This window comes from Mobula birostris, chromosome 7 (assembly GCF_030028105.1).
Source record: "Mobula birostris isolate sMobBir1 chromosome 7, sMobBir1.hap1, whole genome shotgun sequence".
In the NCBI taxonomy this organism is placed as follows: Eukaryota; Metazoa; Chordata; class Chondrichthyes; order Myliobatiformes; family Myliobatidae; genus Mobula; species Mobula birostris.
This window is the reverse complement of record NC_092376.1, coordinates 143,745,026-143,761,867: the sequence shown is the minus strand read 5'-3', so window position 1 is coordinate 143,761,867 and position 16,842 is coordinate 143,745,026. Positions and strand designations below refer to the sequence as shown.

The following is a 16,842-nucleotide window of genomic DNA, read 5'->3' as shown; positions in this document are numbered from 1 at the left end:
GTTGTGCATGAAAATCAGGGAGGTCAGCTGTTTATGAGTGACTCAAACTGGCACCAACAATCATTCCATGTTCAAGGTCACTTACATTAAATTTCTTCCCTATTCTGATGTTTGGTCTGAACAAAAAACACGGCATTCCTTGGCCATGCTTTTATGCATTAAGTTGCTGCCACAAGGTTGGCTAATAACATATTTGCATTAATAAGCAGGTGTACAGGGGTACCGAATAAAGTGGCCACTGATTGTAATTACCAATAAGCTCATGAACTCTTTGGACTTATCGTTTGAAGTAAATATTGAGGAGAACCAGACTTGCATCATTGATCCAGTGATAAAAGTTCTAATTCCATATGGCAACAGGGGTATTTAAACTTAAATAGCTTAAGTATAAGAACAGCATTTTCTGTTTTAATTTCAGACTATAAGCAGCTGCAGACTTCTGATGAAATCTCTATTAAAAAAAACAATCTTAGTAACAGTAACTATGAAAATATCAGATTACTATATAATTGATCTGGTTTCACTAATGCCCTTCAGAGAAATAAATCTGCTATGTTCTTCCAGGCTAGTTTCCCAGGTGGCTCCCGGTCCACTAATATAGTTGACTCATAACTGTTCCTTCAGTTTAGGAAAAGTGGATAGTTGTATTAAGTTACTCAGATAGACCTTAGGTTTGTAGGTGATGGGAACCTGTTACTGATTAAAGTGTTTAAAACTAACAGGTCAACGTAAACAGCTCAATCAGTTATGCTTATGACTGGGATAAAAGTGGAGCCTTACAAATGATTAACCAGAATGAAGACATAAACAACCATGGAAAGGGAATAAAAGGTAGGGTTAACCAAGTGTCTGATCAAATCAACAGTTGATTAGAGATCATTGTGAATAGAAAATTTAGTCAGTTGGGATTTTGAAAGCACAGTAAGTTTTGTGGAAGAATTATTCTAAAGATGTATGTAAAATCAAGTGAGGTTGGAAGATGGTAAAAGATAAAGAATGGAGTAAAACAGAAGAAGAAAATGCTGTAAATGAAGAGCAAATTAGGCAATATTTGCTATTATCTAAAAGAACTGCTGAAAAGTCTTCAAACTGAAATCTTAACAGATTCTGTCTCCAAAGATGCTGACTGGGCCACTGAATATTAGCATCATTTTCAGTTTTTATTCACAATTTCTAGCAGCTGCAGAATTATAGTTTTGCAAGCAAACGGTGAAGATGGCTTTATCACGGGAGAAAAATACAGAAGCAGAAGTCGATTTCTTAAGTCAACAAAAGTATAATTTATAATACCAATTTTTTAAAAGATTCTTTTATGTTTTCTAATTTCTCCCAATAGCTTGGCCAGTGAAACACGCTTCAAACACAAAGTCACTGAAGGTTCGACCAACATTTACCCGTTACTCTGTGCTTAATGGTCAGGGTTTTCTGGTGGTCCCAGACTCCCAATGTACTGCATCCAACCCTGGCTTGGTAGAAAGTGAAGATCTGTGATGTTTTCATACTTCAACTCAAAATACAATGTTTTTCAGCTTGCTGAATGTATGTTTTATCTGCACCTTACTGTAAACAAAATAATTAGTTTTGTATATAAGTGCATTTAGTTGTAAAATGCAAGAACGCTACAGCATCCGGTCAAACATTTTGCACATTAAGGGATTATTATTTCATGTCCTTATGGTACCATAGAACAGAACTATAAATCTGTTCCACAGTATAGAATCAGTTAAGTAAGGTGAGAACATAATGAAAATTAATAAGCAGAATTAAGTGTGTATAATATTTTATGGTATATTGCCTCTTATAAGTTGTGGTATTGGGTTTGAGTAAAAACATGTTAGCAAATTATCTTAAATAGGAGCATGCACAAAGTTCTAACTTCAAACAACTTTAAAAATAAAATTATTGTCACAGTCTTGGAATTATGAATGTGTCTGCAACAAATAACCAAATTACATAAGTTAACTTTATGAAATACAGCATTGTAATCTAAAAGTGCAAAGCAGTAAACTGCTTCAGATGAATAGAGTTATCTAGATGGAACATCACAAAGTGCACTCATGAACAATATCAAAACTACGTTAAGTGTAATGATGGCATCTTTTGCAATCTCTGACTAGAAAGAGCTTCATTTATTTGTGTAAAAGTATATTTCTATAAATCAGCTTTTAGATTAAAAACAGTAGGCACCAAGTCTCTGTGCAGCTGTTTGCTTACAAGTATCTTTCCAAAACTTTGCACCACATTTATTAAAAATACATATCAATCCAGGAATAGCTTTAATAGAGGAATGACTTTTTTTTTTGTTTTCTATCCTTCATTCACAGAAAGGCTAGTTTTGTGGATGAGTACCTACCTACCTACCCACCCTAGAAAAAGTCATTTCTATTTGCAGTGCACGGGTGAATGATCCCCTTAACGATCATTTCAGTTCCATTCTTTGGATAAAAGGTACTGCTGGTTATCACCAAATGTAAAAAAAATTAAAATATAAACTAATAGGTTAGTGCACCATTCGGCAAAGAATTGGTCTGTCTTTATGTGCTTTTCCGAAGAAATTACTATTTATTTGCTGTCTAGAGCAGCAGTAGCTGTAATTCAATGTAATTAAGACACCATTCTAGATACTGGCTTCTAACAATGAAATACAGGGTCAATGTCCCAGCTTTGCAGAATAATGACAGTCAAAAGAAAGTTCTAAATTATAAAGACGGATTGTTTACTTGTCTCTAGTTTTAAAAATCCATTGATCAATAAAATCTTATTCAAAATTATTTTTGAAACTGTTTTGCATTAATAAGCGTACACAAAAGAATTACAACATTGTTGGGCTGTTGTGCATTATAGACATAATGGAATTATTTACTTCCATCTGTTTTATCTTCCATGATATCAAGAGAGATTCTGGCAACCCTCAAGTAAAACAATTAAAAAAAACTTATGTGGCTATTGGGTTTTGCTACTTGAACCACTTAAAATTCTGTTCCATTCTCCATGGAAAGTTTTCAACTATTATTTCACAGTAGCGCTTCTGGAAATTCAGCTGTGACTGGGGTGGGGGTTGGTGGTCAGGTCTGCAAACTCAACTGCTACACAAGCCATCAGAAAGTGCTTGCCTAATTTATAGACGCAAGACAACCTCTCTGCAGCTTTGGGAGAAATATGCAAGAGGATCCACTTCTCCAGTGGAGCCCTGACTGATCACATTGCATCCCTCAATGGGGCTAATTGTTACATGCCACCACTGGCGCAATTTTGCTTGTAGCAATGAAAGTAATGGAGAATATCAATGACAATCAGATAATCAATCAGCAATAATAGACTGCCCAGGTATAAAACTGAAATTCAACTTAATCTGAATTGTCCCAATTGGGATATATTTTTTGAAACACTACCCAACCCAAAGCTAACATGTATATTTGTGACCCATTGACATCAAGTAGCCAGTCTGTAATCTGAAGTGCATGATGAATGCAGCTTTTTTAAACAATACATACATTTACAAGAGCATTGTGGAGCTAAGAGGTTTGTGGACCCTGCAAGCTTTCCCCAAATCCAGAAATTCATTGCCTGTGCATGTATTACCAGGAAGCTTCATCATCATCATAAGCCTCAAGGATGTTTGTTTGGTTAATATCAAACTTCTAAGGTTTTGTTTTGCAGCAGGTCCCCGCTGAAATATTTTTTCATATGACATCATTTCTTAAGAGCATAAGATATAAGAGCAGAATTAGGCCATTTGGCCTGTTGAGTCTGCTCTGCCATTCAATCATGACTGATCCTTTTTTCCCCTCCTCAGCCTCATGCCCCAGTCTTCTCCTCGTAACCTTTAATGTCATGTTCAATCAAGAACCCATCAAGCTCTGCCTCAAATACACCCAACGACCTGGCCTCCGCAACTGCCTGTGGTAACAAATTACACAAATTCACCACCATCTGGCAAAAGAAATTTCTCAGCATCTCTGTTTTAAATGGACACTCCTCTATCCTGAGGCTGTGCCCTCTTGTCTTGGACTCCCCAACCATGGGAAACAGCCATTCCTCATCTACTCTGTCTAGGCCTTTCAACATTCAAAAGATTCAATGAGATTCCCCTCATCCTTCTAAATTCCAGCAAGTACAGACCCAGAGCCATCAAACATTCCTCATCTGATGACCCATTCATTCCTGGAATCATCCTTGTGAACCTCATCTGAACACTGTCCAATACCAGTACATCTTTTCTGAGATGAGGAGCTCAAAACGGTTCACAATACTCAAGGTGAGGCCTCACCAGTGCCTTATAAAGCTTCAGCATCACATCCCTGCTCTTGAAATGAATGCTAACATTGCATTTGCCCTCCTCACCACTGACTCAACGTGCAAGTTAACCTTTAGGGTGTTCTGCACAAGGACTCCCAAGTCCTAAGTCCCTCAGCCTGGCCTGCTGAGTTCCTCCAGCAGCCTGTGTGTGTTGTTTTGGATTTCCAGCATCTGCAGATTTTCTCATGTTTGTGTAATGCACTGTTTGCGTTAACAAACAACACCCCCAAGAATGTGCTGGGGGCAGCCTGCAAGTGTCATCACATATTCCTATGCCAAGAGAGTATGCCAATCATACTCAGCAGAACAACATGAACTCCACAAACAACAAAACAACAACAGCAAAATAAGCCCCACCTACTCACCCGTGCACATACTCAGATAGGGCAGGTAACAGAGGTATCAAGAAAGCATAGGTTTAGGGATAAGAGGTAAAAGTTTTAGAGGAGATTTGAGGGTGATTTCTTTCAGCCAGGTGGCTTGAATCTGGACACACTACTTGAGAGTTTGGGGAAGCCCACAGTCCAACGATTTGAAAACTGAATTTTCCAATTCAAGCTAACCCACTCCCCCTGTGATCCTTTCTCACTCCGACCAGTCCACCCAGGGTCTCCCTCCCTTTGTTCCTTTCTTTCCATCCCAAACTGTCCCACCTCCTTCACCTGCTCCACGCCTCATTACCTAGATTCAGCACTCTGCTCAACCTGATTTTATCTACCCCTTACTCACATAGCTTGAAATCTGGGCTATTTCTTCTTTGGATCTCCTTTCCTATTCCTTCCCCAATCTGGTTCCATCTGTCCATTATCCTGCCTTTATCTAATTCAATCTATCATCTACTAGCCTCTATCTCTATTCTTACCCTTACTCACCCAGTTCCATCCGCCTAACCTTAAACATCTTTCCTCAACTCCACCATCCCCAAACCTAGTCCTGTTTACACCTATCAATTAGGTCTGCCCCAACATTTGCCCATCATTCTATCCTTATCTGCTTCCACATTCTACCTACCAACCTTCATCTCATTCCTCTCCCTTACTTCTTTGTACTGGCTATTATCCCACTACACTCTCGGTCCCGAAGCAGTGTGTCAGTCATCCTGATGTTGAATCACTGGGTTTTATCTATTGCTTCAGATTCCAGCACCTGCAGTCTCTCCTATCCCTGTTCACTAACCCAGCACTCATCACTGTTCTCGGCAGCTAGGTTCAATCACCAGAGTGTGATATTAATGCTTGATCTCACAAAATCAGCTGGAAAAAAACACTACAGCTCCATCTGCTGACCAAATTTCCTTCCTCACAACCAGTGTTATCACATCCATAAAGAGACAGTTGGTTATGTCCTCCATTTTTGCACTTAGAATCCTGAAATTCCGGTTCTCAGCCATCATATAATCAGCTGTCAGAGATAACAATTATATTTAAATGTCTTATTGAAATAGATCTAGCATTGGAAAAGGATTGAACCTAAATCCTGCCAAAGGTTGCACTATCACTGACATACTAACTATGTGCTCCGTATAACTCTCCAGATCAGATAAGAAGCTAGATGATTATCATTAATGGTATACTGGTAAATGCAATAGGCCTGGTTGAGTAAACTATCCAACAAGGTTTAGGTACAGCACTTGGTTTGTTAAACTTAGATAACTGGTGTGTGTGAGAGGGGGATACTATCCAATCAAACAATTTACATACATGTTGGCTTTACGGTCACTTAAAGTGAGGACAGCCCATGTGAATAAGATACAGTTAAAAGAGAGGGACCATTCTAGTAATATTAATGGAAAAAGAGGAAATGATTGTTCTAAATGATCTGCTGAAGAGCCTGTCCTCAAAAACGGAGTGACTGTGCCACAAGATGACTAGTGAGGGACGCCACCAAGAGACCTATAACAACTCTGGAGGAGTTACAAGCACACATTAAGGAAGTGTTTGCTTGTATGAGAATAAAGATAGTTTAATACATCAGAATTAAGGAACTATGGGCTACATTTTCTTGGATAATGCTGGCAGACCACATGGACTTGTTGGTTTTCGTCTGTGGTTAACCAGAAACTTGGGACTCTGTATAGGTACATGTGAATTTGGATGACTTGAATTTCCTGAAAGATGTTTTCCAACAACTTCTTAAATTAATTCCATTACTGAAAGTTTGCAATTACCTTTTAGTTCAATGAAAGGAATTACTGGAAGAGGCAATTTTCTGACAATCTATAATTTTTAATTGATTGACTAACTAATGTATTACAGTACCTATAAAAAGTATTCATGCCCCTTGGAAGTTTACATGTTTTATTGTTTTACAACATCGAATCAACGTGGGTTTAATTTGGCTTTTTTTGACACTGATCAACAGAAAAAGACTCTTTCCTGTCAAAGTGAAAACAGATCTCTACAAAGTGATCTAAATTAATTATAAATATTAAACACAAAATAACTGATTTCATAAGTATTCACTCCCTGTAATATGACATACTGGTGTAGCCGATTGGTTTTACAAGTCACATAATTAGTTAAATGGAGATCACCTGTGTGCCGTCAAGGTGCTTCAATTTATTATAGTAAAAATACACCTGCATCTGGAAGGTCCAGCTGTTAGTGAGTCAGTATCCTGGTAAAAACTACACCATGAAGACAAAAGAATACTCCAAGCAACTTTGTGAAAAGGTTTTTGAAAAGCATACGATGGGAGATGGATACAAGAAAATTTCCAAGCACTGAATATCCCTTGGAGTATAGTTAAGTCAATCAACAAGAAATGGAAAGAATATGACACAGCTGTAAATCTGCATAAGAGCCTCTCCTCAAAAATGGAGTGACTGTGCAATAAGATGACTGGTGAGAGAGGCTGGAGGAGTTACAAGCTTCAGTAGCTGAGATAGGAGGGGCTGTGCATTCAAGCAACTGTTGCCCAGGTGCTTCACCAGTTGCAGGTTTGGGAGAATAGCAAAGAGAAAGCCACTGTTGGGGAAAAAAAAATCTCACATGAAATCTTGGCTGGAGTTTACCAGAAGGTATGTAGGAGACCCTGAAGTCTTCTGGAAGAAGGTTCTATGGTCTGATGAAACCAAAACTGAGTTTTTTGGCCATCATTAAATGCTATGTTTAGCATAAATCAAACACTGCACACCATCAAAAAGCACACCATTCCTACTGTGAAACATGATGATGGCTCCATCATGTTGTGGGGCACTGGAAGGTATGTGAAGGTAGAGGATAAAATGAATGCAGCAAAATACAGGGAAATCCAGGAAGAAAACCTGATGCAGTCTGCAAAATAACTGCAACTTGGGAGAAGACTTCTTTTCCAGCAAGACAATGACCCCAAGCATAATGCCAAAGTTACACAGGAAAGGCTTAAAAACAACAAAGTTAATATCCTAGAGTTGGCCAAGTCAGAGTCCAGACCTTAATCCAATTGAGAATTTGTGGCTGGACTTGAAAAGGGTTGTTCACTCATAATCCCCATGCAATCTGCCAGAGCTAGAGCAGTTTTGTAAAGAAGAATCAGGAAAAATTGCAGTGTCCAGGTGTGCAAAACTGATAGAGACCTATCCACACAGACTTAGGCTTTAATTGCTGCCAAAGGTGCATCTACCAAATACTGACCTGAAAGGGGTGAGTAATTATGCAATCGATTATTGTGTTTAATAAATGTAATAAATTTGAACCAATTTGTTTTCACTTTGACACGAAAGAGTCTTTTCTGTTGATCAGGGTCAAAAAAGCTGAATTAAATCCACTATGATTCAATGTTGTAAAACAAACTTCCAATGGAGAGTGAATACTTTTTATAGGCACTGTCCATGTTTTACAGCACCATACACAAATTGCTGGATCAACTCAGCAGGTCAGGCAGCATCTACAGCAGAAACAGTTAATGTTTTGAGCCAAGATCCTTCATTAGGACTGGAAAGGAAGAGAGAAGGGAGGGGAGGATCATGTACTGGAGGTGAAAGGTGAATCTAGGCAAAGAGGAGGGGAGAAAGTGTGATTGGAGAAGCAGGGAGGAGATTGGCTAAAGAAGGAAGGAATCGTACAGGAGAGGACAGAAGACCATGAAATAAAGGGAAGGTAGTGGGGAATGGAAGAAGGTGAAGTTAATGAGCAGTTTGAGGGTAGTAGATGGGAAAGGTAGGGTGTAAAGAGACCACAGGGATAAAAGGGGGATGGAGAAGAGGGGTGCAGTTGCCAGAAATTAGAGAAATTGTTGTTAATGCCATCAGATTGGAGACTACCAAGATGGATTATGAGGTGTTGCTCCTCCAATCTGCATCTGGGCTCTACAGGGCAGTTGAGGCTGTGGATAAACAGTACAGAGTACCCCTGTGGCCATTGCCCTCAATAACAAGTAAACCACTTTGGAAACTGTTTGGAAGGGGGGTGGAGTACAACCTACCAAGGGAAAGCCATAGCAACCAGCTCTCTGGCTCCCCCTCAAAAGGGAAGAGAGAAGTACAGGATAGTGATAGAACAAATGACAGGATTTATGTAGACAAAAAGGCTCTAGTAACATTCATTGCAGGAGTGATTAATAGTACTGCTGAGGTAAAGTCAAAAAGTGACAAAATTCAGCTGGTGGTAAAAGCAGCAGTAAACCATTTAGGGTTAGTAGGACTGACATGGGAGGAAGTGAGGGAGAACCTCAGTAATCAGTCAAGCCAGGAAGTGTCATGTATTGGTTAATACTAATTATGGTGATTCTTTTACAATGGAATGCAAGGAGCTTACTGGCCAATAGCCAGGAATTCAAGCACTTTATTAAAGAAATGGTTGTAAAACCGGATGTAGTGTGTATTCAGGAAACTTGGTTGAAACCAACTTTAGACTTTGTGGTATATGGGTATACAATGATAAGGAAAAATAGAAATCTAGGGGGAGGAGGGGGTTGTGCTATGTTAATCAAGCAAGGTATACCATATAGGGTACTGGAAAAAGGAGATGATCAGGAATACATAGCAGTGGAAGTGTGGGAGAGAGGGGAGGGAGTGGTTATAATTAACTACTACAATCCATGTAAAAGGTTGGATTTGGACAGCCTATTAAAGATACAAGGACAAAACAGACATAAAGTAGTGTGGTGTGCAGATTTCAATGCTCATAGCACAATATGGGGGGATCAGATTACAGATCCAAATGGAAAGGTAATTGAAGATTTGATGGAAGAAAGGGATTTGGTGTGTATGAATGATGGTAGCGGCACAAGGATAGATATAACAACAGGAACTGAGTCAGTGTTAGATATTACGTTAGTGTCTAATACCTTGGCTGGCATTAGTAACTGGGAAGTTTGGACTGCTTCAACAGTAGGCAGTGATCACTACCCAGTTTTGTGTTCAGTGGGTGAAAGAGTTGAAGTAAGACCAGGTGGCGGAACCCCAAAGTGGGTGTTTGGAAAAGCTGATTGGGGTAAGTTCCAGAAGTTGAGTGAAGAAGGGTTGACAAAGATTGATATTTCTGGAAATGTAGATGAATTAAACAGTCAGGTGACTTCAGCAATTATCAAGGCAGCAGAAGGATCTATACCTAGGAGTAAAAATAGGATGAATAGAAAACTGGTACCATGGTGGACAGAGGAATGTTGTCAGGCTGTAAAAAACAGAAATAGAGCATTCAGGCTAGTTAAAAGAACCCATAATATGCAGCATTTGGTTCAATATAAGAAAGCACAGGCAGTAGTGAGAAGAACTATACGTCAAGCTAAAAGGGCAAGTTGGAGAAGTTTTTGCGACAAGGTAGGAAGAACAACACCTGTGGGAGAGATATGGGGAATGATTAAGAGGATGGGAGGAGATAGAAGGGAATGGGAATATCCAGTAATGATATCTGAGGAGGAAACTGCAGTCTCCAGTAGGGATAAGGCTGAGGTCATGGCCAAGTCATTTGTACTGATACACAGTTCAGAAAATTTGTCTGAAGAAGGGAAAGAATAATGAGCCAACACCCAGGTGTGTTAAGCAGGAGGGAAGGAACAGATGATATAATTGATGATCCATTTACATTAGCAGAAATGGTGAGAGCAATAAAGAGATCAAGACCAACCTCCCCAGGGAAAGATCTGATATGCTCTGTGATGCTAAAAAATCTAGGAGAAGGAGCGCTCTTGAAGCTGCTGCATTTTTATAACAGAGTGTGGGAGGAGGGAAGATTACCAAGTGCATGGAAAGAAGCAGTAGTAATTCCAATAAGGAAGCCTGGCAAGGATCTGTCAAAACCCACTAGCTACAGACCAATTGCATTAACATCAAGTATATGTAAGATAATGGAAAGGATGATAACAGGAAGGTTATCATATGAGCTTGAGAAAAGAGGAATGCTGGCAAGTTATCAGAGTGGTTTTAGAAAGGGAAAGAATTCCATGGACTCAGTGATTATGTTAGAGACTGAAATAAGGAAGGCCCAGGCAAATAGAGAGTCAGTAGTGGCCGTGTTCTTTGACATTGAAAAAGCCTATGATATGATGTGGAAGGAAGGATTATTAATTAAACTGCACAAGGTGGGGGTTGGTGGGAGAGTTTTTAATTGGATTAAAGATTTTTGATTGGTAAAAAAATTCAAGTTCGGATTGGATCAGAATTATCAAAACAGTACATAGTGGAAAATGGCACACCTCAAGGTAGTGTGATTAGCCCATTACTTTTCATGATTATGATCAATGATGTCTTCACAAAGGTACCAGTGGATATAGGTAGGTCACTGTTTGCGGATGATGGGGCCTTGTGGAAAAGAGGCAGGAACATGGACCATATAATCAGGAAACTACAAGAAGCAATTGATGAAGTGGTGGAATGGGGTTATGATTGGGGATGTAGATTTTCAGTAGACAAAACTCAATCTGTATTTTTTACCAGGAAAAGGGTTGAGGTAGGGAAGAAGTTAAGGATGTATAGGGTTGAATTAGAAAGGGTTGCATCATCTAAATTTCTGGGAGTTATATTTGATTCACGATTAACATGGGCAGACCATATCAGGAAAGTTGAGGAGAAATGTAAAAAAGTAATAAATGTGATGAGATGTTTGACTGGTAGGGAATGGGGAGCAAGTTGTTCAGCTTTGAAGAGGATGTATGTGGCTTTAGTAAGATCTGTATTGGATTTTGGAAATATAGTATATGGATCAGCAGCTAGGTCTCTTATAAGGAAACTGGATGTGATTCAGGCTCAGGCCTTGAGAGTGTGCGGTGGGGCTTTTAAAACGTCACCAGTGTCAGCTCTACAGGTAGAAATGGGAATAATGCCTTTGGAACTAAGAAGGATGCAACTAATGGCAAACTACTGGGCTAACTTGCAGGGGCACAATGATTCTCACCCTACTAAAGGAGTGTTGCAGGAGTGCTGGGAAAATGGGAGGTTTCAGAGGGATACCTTTAGTCGGGTAGGGAATGATATCGTGAAAGAATGTGGAGTATTTGATCTGAGGATAAGTCCTTCAGTAGGTTGTAGCTCCATGGAAGCTTGTATGGCCTGACAGACTGGCATTTGTTAGAGGTAAAAAAGAAAGAAAGATATAAAACAGATTTGGTAAATGCATTTAAGTGTCATGTGATGGAAAAGTACAGTGATTATACTCACATTTATACGAATGGTGCGAAGGAACCTGCAACAGGAGTGACAGGGTTTGGGGTGGTCATACCAGCAAAAGAAATTGGAATCAGCAGAAGAACATCTAATAAGTTAGGGGTGTTTACAGTGCAGATGCTGGCAGTGTTGGTTGCGTTGCAATGGGTGCAGAAAGCCAGACAAGTCAAAGCATTGATATGTTCAGATTCATCCTCAGTTCTAGCAAGTTTAAGGTCTTTTCACACAAACAGTCGGCAAGATGTACTTTATGAAGTCCTTCAGTTAGTTACAAGAATTGCAGATCAGGGAGGTCAGGTAAAATTTCTATGGGTTCCAGCACATGTAGGGGTGAAGGGGAATGAGAGGGTGGATGAGTTGGCAAAGAGGGCGTTAAAGAAAGAAAATGTGGAAATGCACATTAGTATCAGTAAAGCAGAGGTTAAGCGTGTAATCTGGGAAAAAGTCAACCGAATGTGGCAAGAAAGATGGGACAGGGAGGGGAAAGGGAGGCATTTATATCAAATACAAAAGAGTGTTACAGTTACTAGGGTAGGTAATGGAAACAGGAGAGAGGAAATTGTGTGGACTAGATTAAGGCTGGGGCATTGTGCATTAAACAAAACATTGAAAATGATAGGGAAACACCAGACAGGATTGTGTGAGGAATGTCAGGAAGAGGAGTCAGTAGAACATGTAGTTTTGTGTTGCAGGAAGTATGGGATACAGAGAGAGATGAGAAATAAATTAAGGGAGTTGGGGATGCAGGAATTCACATTAAAAGGGTTGCTGGGCATGGGTGAGAGAGCACAAGTCCGGGTATTTTTAGCGTTTTTAAGGGGTACAGGGTTTTTTTTATAGAATATGACGAATAAACAGGAATAGGATACTAGGATGGTCAAAGATGAGAGGGTGAAGTGTAGGTTTGTGTGTGTGTGTGTGTGTGTGTGTGTGTGTGTGTGTGTGTGTGTGTGTGTGAGATTGGGTGAAGGGATTTAGAATGTATGTCTAGTGCACATTCTGGAGCAGAGGGTGGCGGTAATGCACCATTAAGCTGGATGCCAAGCGCCGTAAAACAAGATACAGACAGACAGGATAGTGATAGGGGATTTGTTAGTTAAGGGAACAGACTCCTGGATAGCATGTTGCCTCTCAGGTGCCAGGGTTAGGGATATCCCAGATCAAGGCCACAGCATTCTTAAAAGAGAGGGTGAGCAGCAAGAGGTAATGGAACACTTTGGTTCCAACAACATTAGTAGGAAAATGGATGAACTACTGAAGAGCAAATTGGGTAGGAATCTAAAAAATGGGCTCCCAAGGCTAGTAATCTTTGGATTGCTGCCTGTGCCACATGCCAGTGAATGTAATAATAGGATGATATGGCAGATGAATATGTTGCTGAAGAATTGGTGCAAGAGGGAAGATTTCAGATTTGTGGATCATTGGGATTTCTTCTGGGGAAGGTATAACCTGTACAGAAGGGATGGGTTACATCTGAACTCGAGAAGGACTAATTTCCTAGTGAGCATGTTTGCTAGAGTTGTTAGGAAGGGTTTAAACTGGATTGACAGGCTGATGGGAACCAGAGTGATAGGTCAGAGGAGGGAGCAGTTGTAAAGTTAGATGTGTGGGGAGAATATAAAGGATAGATTGAAATGTGTCTACTTTAATGTAAGAAGTATCAAGAACAAGGGTTATGACCTCAGAGCATGGATCAGTATATGGAACTATGATATTGCAGCCTTTATAGAGGCTTGGTTGTCACAAGGGCAGGAATGGCTGCTGGATGTTCTGGGATTTAGATGATACAAAAGGGATAGCATCACAGCTGCAGAAAGGGAAGATGTCATGGAGGGATCATTTTCTGGGTCAGTGTGGATGGTAGTAAGAAACAGGAGAGGACCAAACACTATCAGGAGTATTTTATAGTCATTCCCTACACCTCAAAAGCAACGAAGGTGCTCAGTTGCAGATTGGGGTTTTGGAAAGATGCAAAAATAATGGAGCTGTTATAGCTGACTTCAACTTCCATAATATTGATAAGCATCTCCTCAAAAAATTTAGATGGGGCAGAATTTGTTTGGTGGGAGTGTGGAACGAGCTGCCATCTGATGTGGTAAATGCAGGCTCACTCTTAGGTTTTAGGAATAAATCGGATAGGTACATGGATTGGCGAGGTCTAGAGAATTATGGACTGGATGCAGGTCAATGGGACTAGAGGAATAATGTTTTGGCACAGACTAGAAGGGCCGAATGGCCTGTTTTCTGTGCTGCAGTGTTCTATGGTTCCATGTCCAGGATGGATTCTTGACACAGTATGTAGTCAGGCCAACTTGAGGAGAGGCCGTACTAGATCTGGTGCTGGGCAATGAACCAGGTAAGGTGACAGATCTCTTGGTGGGTGAGCATATCACACAGTGACCACAACTCCCTAGTTTCTCCATGTCCTTGGACAAGGATAAGAACAGACAGTGAGGAAGTATTTAATTGGGGGGGGGGGAGGGAATTGTGATGTGATCAGGCAAGCACTTAGGACCATAAATTGAGATGGAAACCAGGGAAATGTGCAACCACAATGTGAAGGCTGTTTAGGACACACTTGCATGGGGTTCTGGTTAGATTTCTACCATTAAGGTAGATAAAGGATGGTGGGGTGAAGGAACCACGATTGACAAAAGAAGTGGAGCATCTAGTCAAGTGTAAGAAACCTACTTGAGGTTTAGGAAGCAAAGATCAGACAGGGCTTGAGAGTTGCAAGGTAGCTAGGAAGCAGCTGAAGAATGGACTTGAGAGAGCTGGAAGGTGACATCCAGAGACTTTTTTCCCCTAGACAGAATCCAAGGGGGCATGACATTAAGGTGTTGGGAGGAAAGTATAGGGGAGATGTCAGTGGCAGGTTTTTTGCACAAAACACTGGGTGTGTGGAACATGCTGCCAGTGGTGGTGATAGAGGCAGATACATTAGGAGCGTTTAAGATGCTTTTGGATAGATGCATGGATGAAAACAAAAGGGAGGGCTTATGTGAGATTGATCTTGGAGTAGATTAAAGAGCTGGCATAAGATCGTGGGCTGATTAACGAGTAGTGAGCTGTACTGTTCCGTTCTGTCAGTGATCCTGATCACCCGAGTTGGCTGATCATCACAATTCCCCCTCAATAAGAAATTAGTGCTGCACCTAGTCCTGGGGAGTAAACTGGACCAGGTGGAGTATGTTAGTTTTTTTTTAATTTAGCGATACAACGCAGCCCAAGTAACACCCGACAAACCCGATTAACCCTAACCTAATCACGAGACAATTTTCTATCACTAATTAACCCGGTAGGTCTGTGGGAGGGAACGGGGAGGAATTGAACTCGGAACTCCGGAGCACCCCGCCCTGTAAAAGCGTCACATTAACCACCACGCTACCGTGGCGCCATGTTTATACCGTGTTTTATACGGTTATTACGTAAAGTTTCAAGGCGAAAGAATAGAAAACGGGAAACTCTGATAAATTGTTCATTTGGCAGAGATCAAGAGAGGAGCTTCTCAAGGGCCGTTAGCTTTAGCCAATAAATGTTGGACCTACCAATGATGCCCACTACCCACTTATTTTTTTCCCCCGAAGAATGCACTTCAGTGAAAGATCGCAACGGAAAGAGACGAGAGAGGCGGAACAATTTAAACCCCGCCCTTCTTTCCTACCCGTCCTCCGTGAACGCATTCAGAAATCATTCAGTACCTAATATTTATATTATGGATATAACGCACTTCTCTCACCTGCGATCATTAAACGCTGAAATTGTGAGGCGTGTGCTAATTTACAGATTCCTGACACAAGTGCCGCTGCCGCTCCCGCCCTCGCGCTCGCGCTCAACTTTAAACCAGAAGTGCGGGAAAAGTCGTTAAACCCCATTCCCAATCACGGGGCGCCAATATAACGGCCATCGACCCGATCTGTTCTGAGGTCCGAGTGATTAGTGGAACGATTATTAATACAGCAGCAGAGATATGTTGACGAAACGAGCAACATGGTTATTGGGTAATCAGATCGCAAGAAAGAGCGGTGGAAAAGGTAATCTGACTTCTAACAAAATTCATAAACGGTGCGCAGAGTGGAATATTAAATCATATACAAAGATGCCCCAGCCTATCAAAAATATTTCTAGAATCGTTCCTTTCATACCTCAAAAGCAGGTCTTGAGATTTTTAAGAGTCGTTGTTAACCGTGTCTCAACGAGAATAATTGATCCCCTTTTGGTGGCCTTGGTTCCAATATTCGTGATAAGTTAATGGTACCTGCCATTAATGGTTGAATAACAATTTTTCCACAATTTTCTTGTGAGGCACAGGGAATCTGAGACCTGGGCAAGTACTTGGGCTCTCCTTAACCAGCCAGAAAGATGAACCTCTTGAGAAAATATTTGAACAGACTGTAGTTTTACAATTTCCTACAGGCCCTGAGTTAGGAATAACAAATATATAAATGGCCCTTATAAATGAATGAGTTTCCATAATATTAAATTCAAAAGTCTGATGTACATTCTGTACATATTTGTTCTTGTAGGTAACTTTATCTCCACCTTTAGTATTTTCTCCTAATTGGCCAAACACATTTTTTTAAAAAAGAGGTAAACTTCCCACAGTAATCAGACACCACCATCTCTTAATAACACAGGTTGCTAGGTTCACAGCAGGATGCCACTCAAGGGACATACTTTTTTTTAAAAAAAACTCAATCGCTTCTATGAGTACTGTACTAGTGCAATGTTACTCTATTAAACGATGTAACATCAACTGATTCTTTAAGGCCATTATGCATAGGACATCTGATTCTATTCCGTTGTAAAGAGATGGGAAAACAATAACTACATCTTTACAAACAAGAGAAAATTGGGTGCTGGAAATCAAAGTAATATACACAAAATGCTGGAGGAACTCAGCAGGCCAGGCAGTATTAATGGAAAAGAGTATAAACAGTTTAGAGCTGAGGCTCTTCATC

At 40.4% G+C, this 16,842-nt stretch overlaps 2 protein-coding genes across 6 annotated transcripts in view; both read left to right on the top strand.

Moving 5' to 3' along the window:
• LOC140200477 (myotilin-like) overlaps positions 1 to 2,771 on the top strand; it is a 160,256-nt gene extending 157,485 nt beyond the window's left edge. For 4 of the 5 annotated variants that reach the window (XM_072263851.1, XM_072263849.1, XM_072263852.1 and 1 more), the window contains one exon: positions 1,337 to 2,771. In XM_072263851.1, coding sequence (XP_072119952.1) covers positions 1,337 to 1,491 — 155 coding nt within the window. In that variant the 3' untranslated portion in view covers positions 1,492 to 2,771. The remainder of the gene's footprint in view (positions 1 to 1,336) is intronic. The other variant, XM_072263853.1, reaches the window with a different exon arrangement.
• Positions 2,772 to 15,575: 12,804 nt separating this feature from the next.
• Positions 15,576 to 16,842, top strand: part of LOC140200972 (polycystin-2-like protein 2) — a 59,799-nt gene continuing 58,532 nt past the window's right edge. The window contains exon 1 of the mRNA XM_072264612.1: positions 15,576 to 15,915. Coding sequence (XP_072120713.1) covers positions 15,852 to 15,915 — 64 coding nt within the window. The 5' untranslated portion in view covers positions 15,576 to 15,851. The remainder of the gene's footprint in view (positions 15,916 to 16,842) is intronic.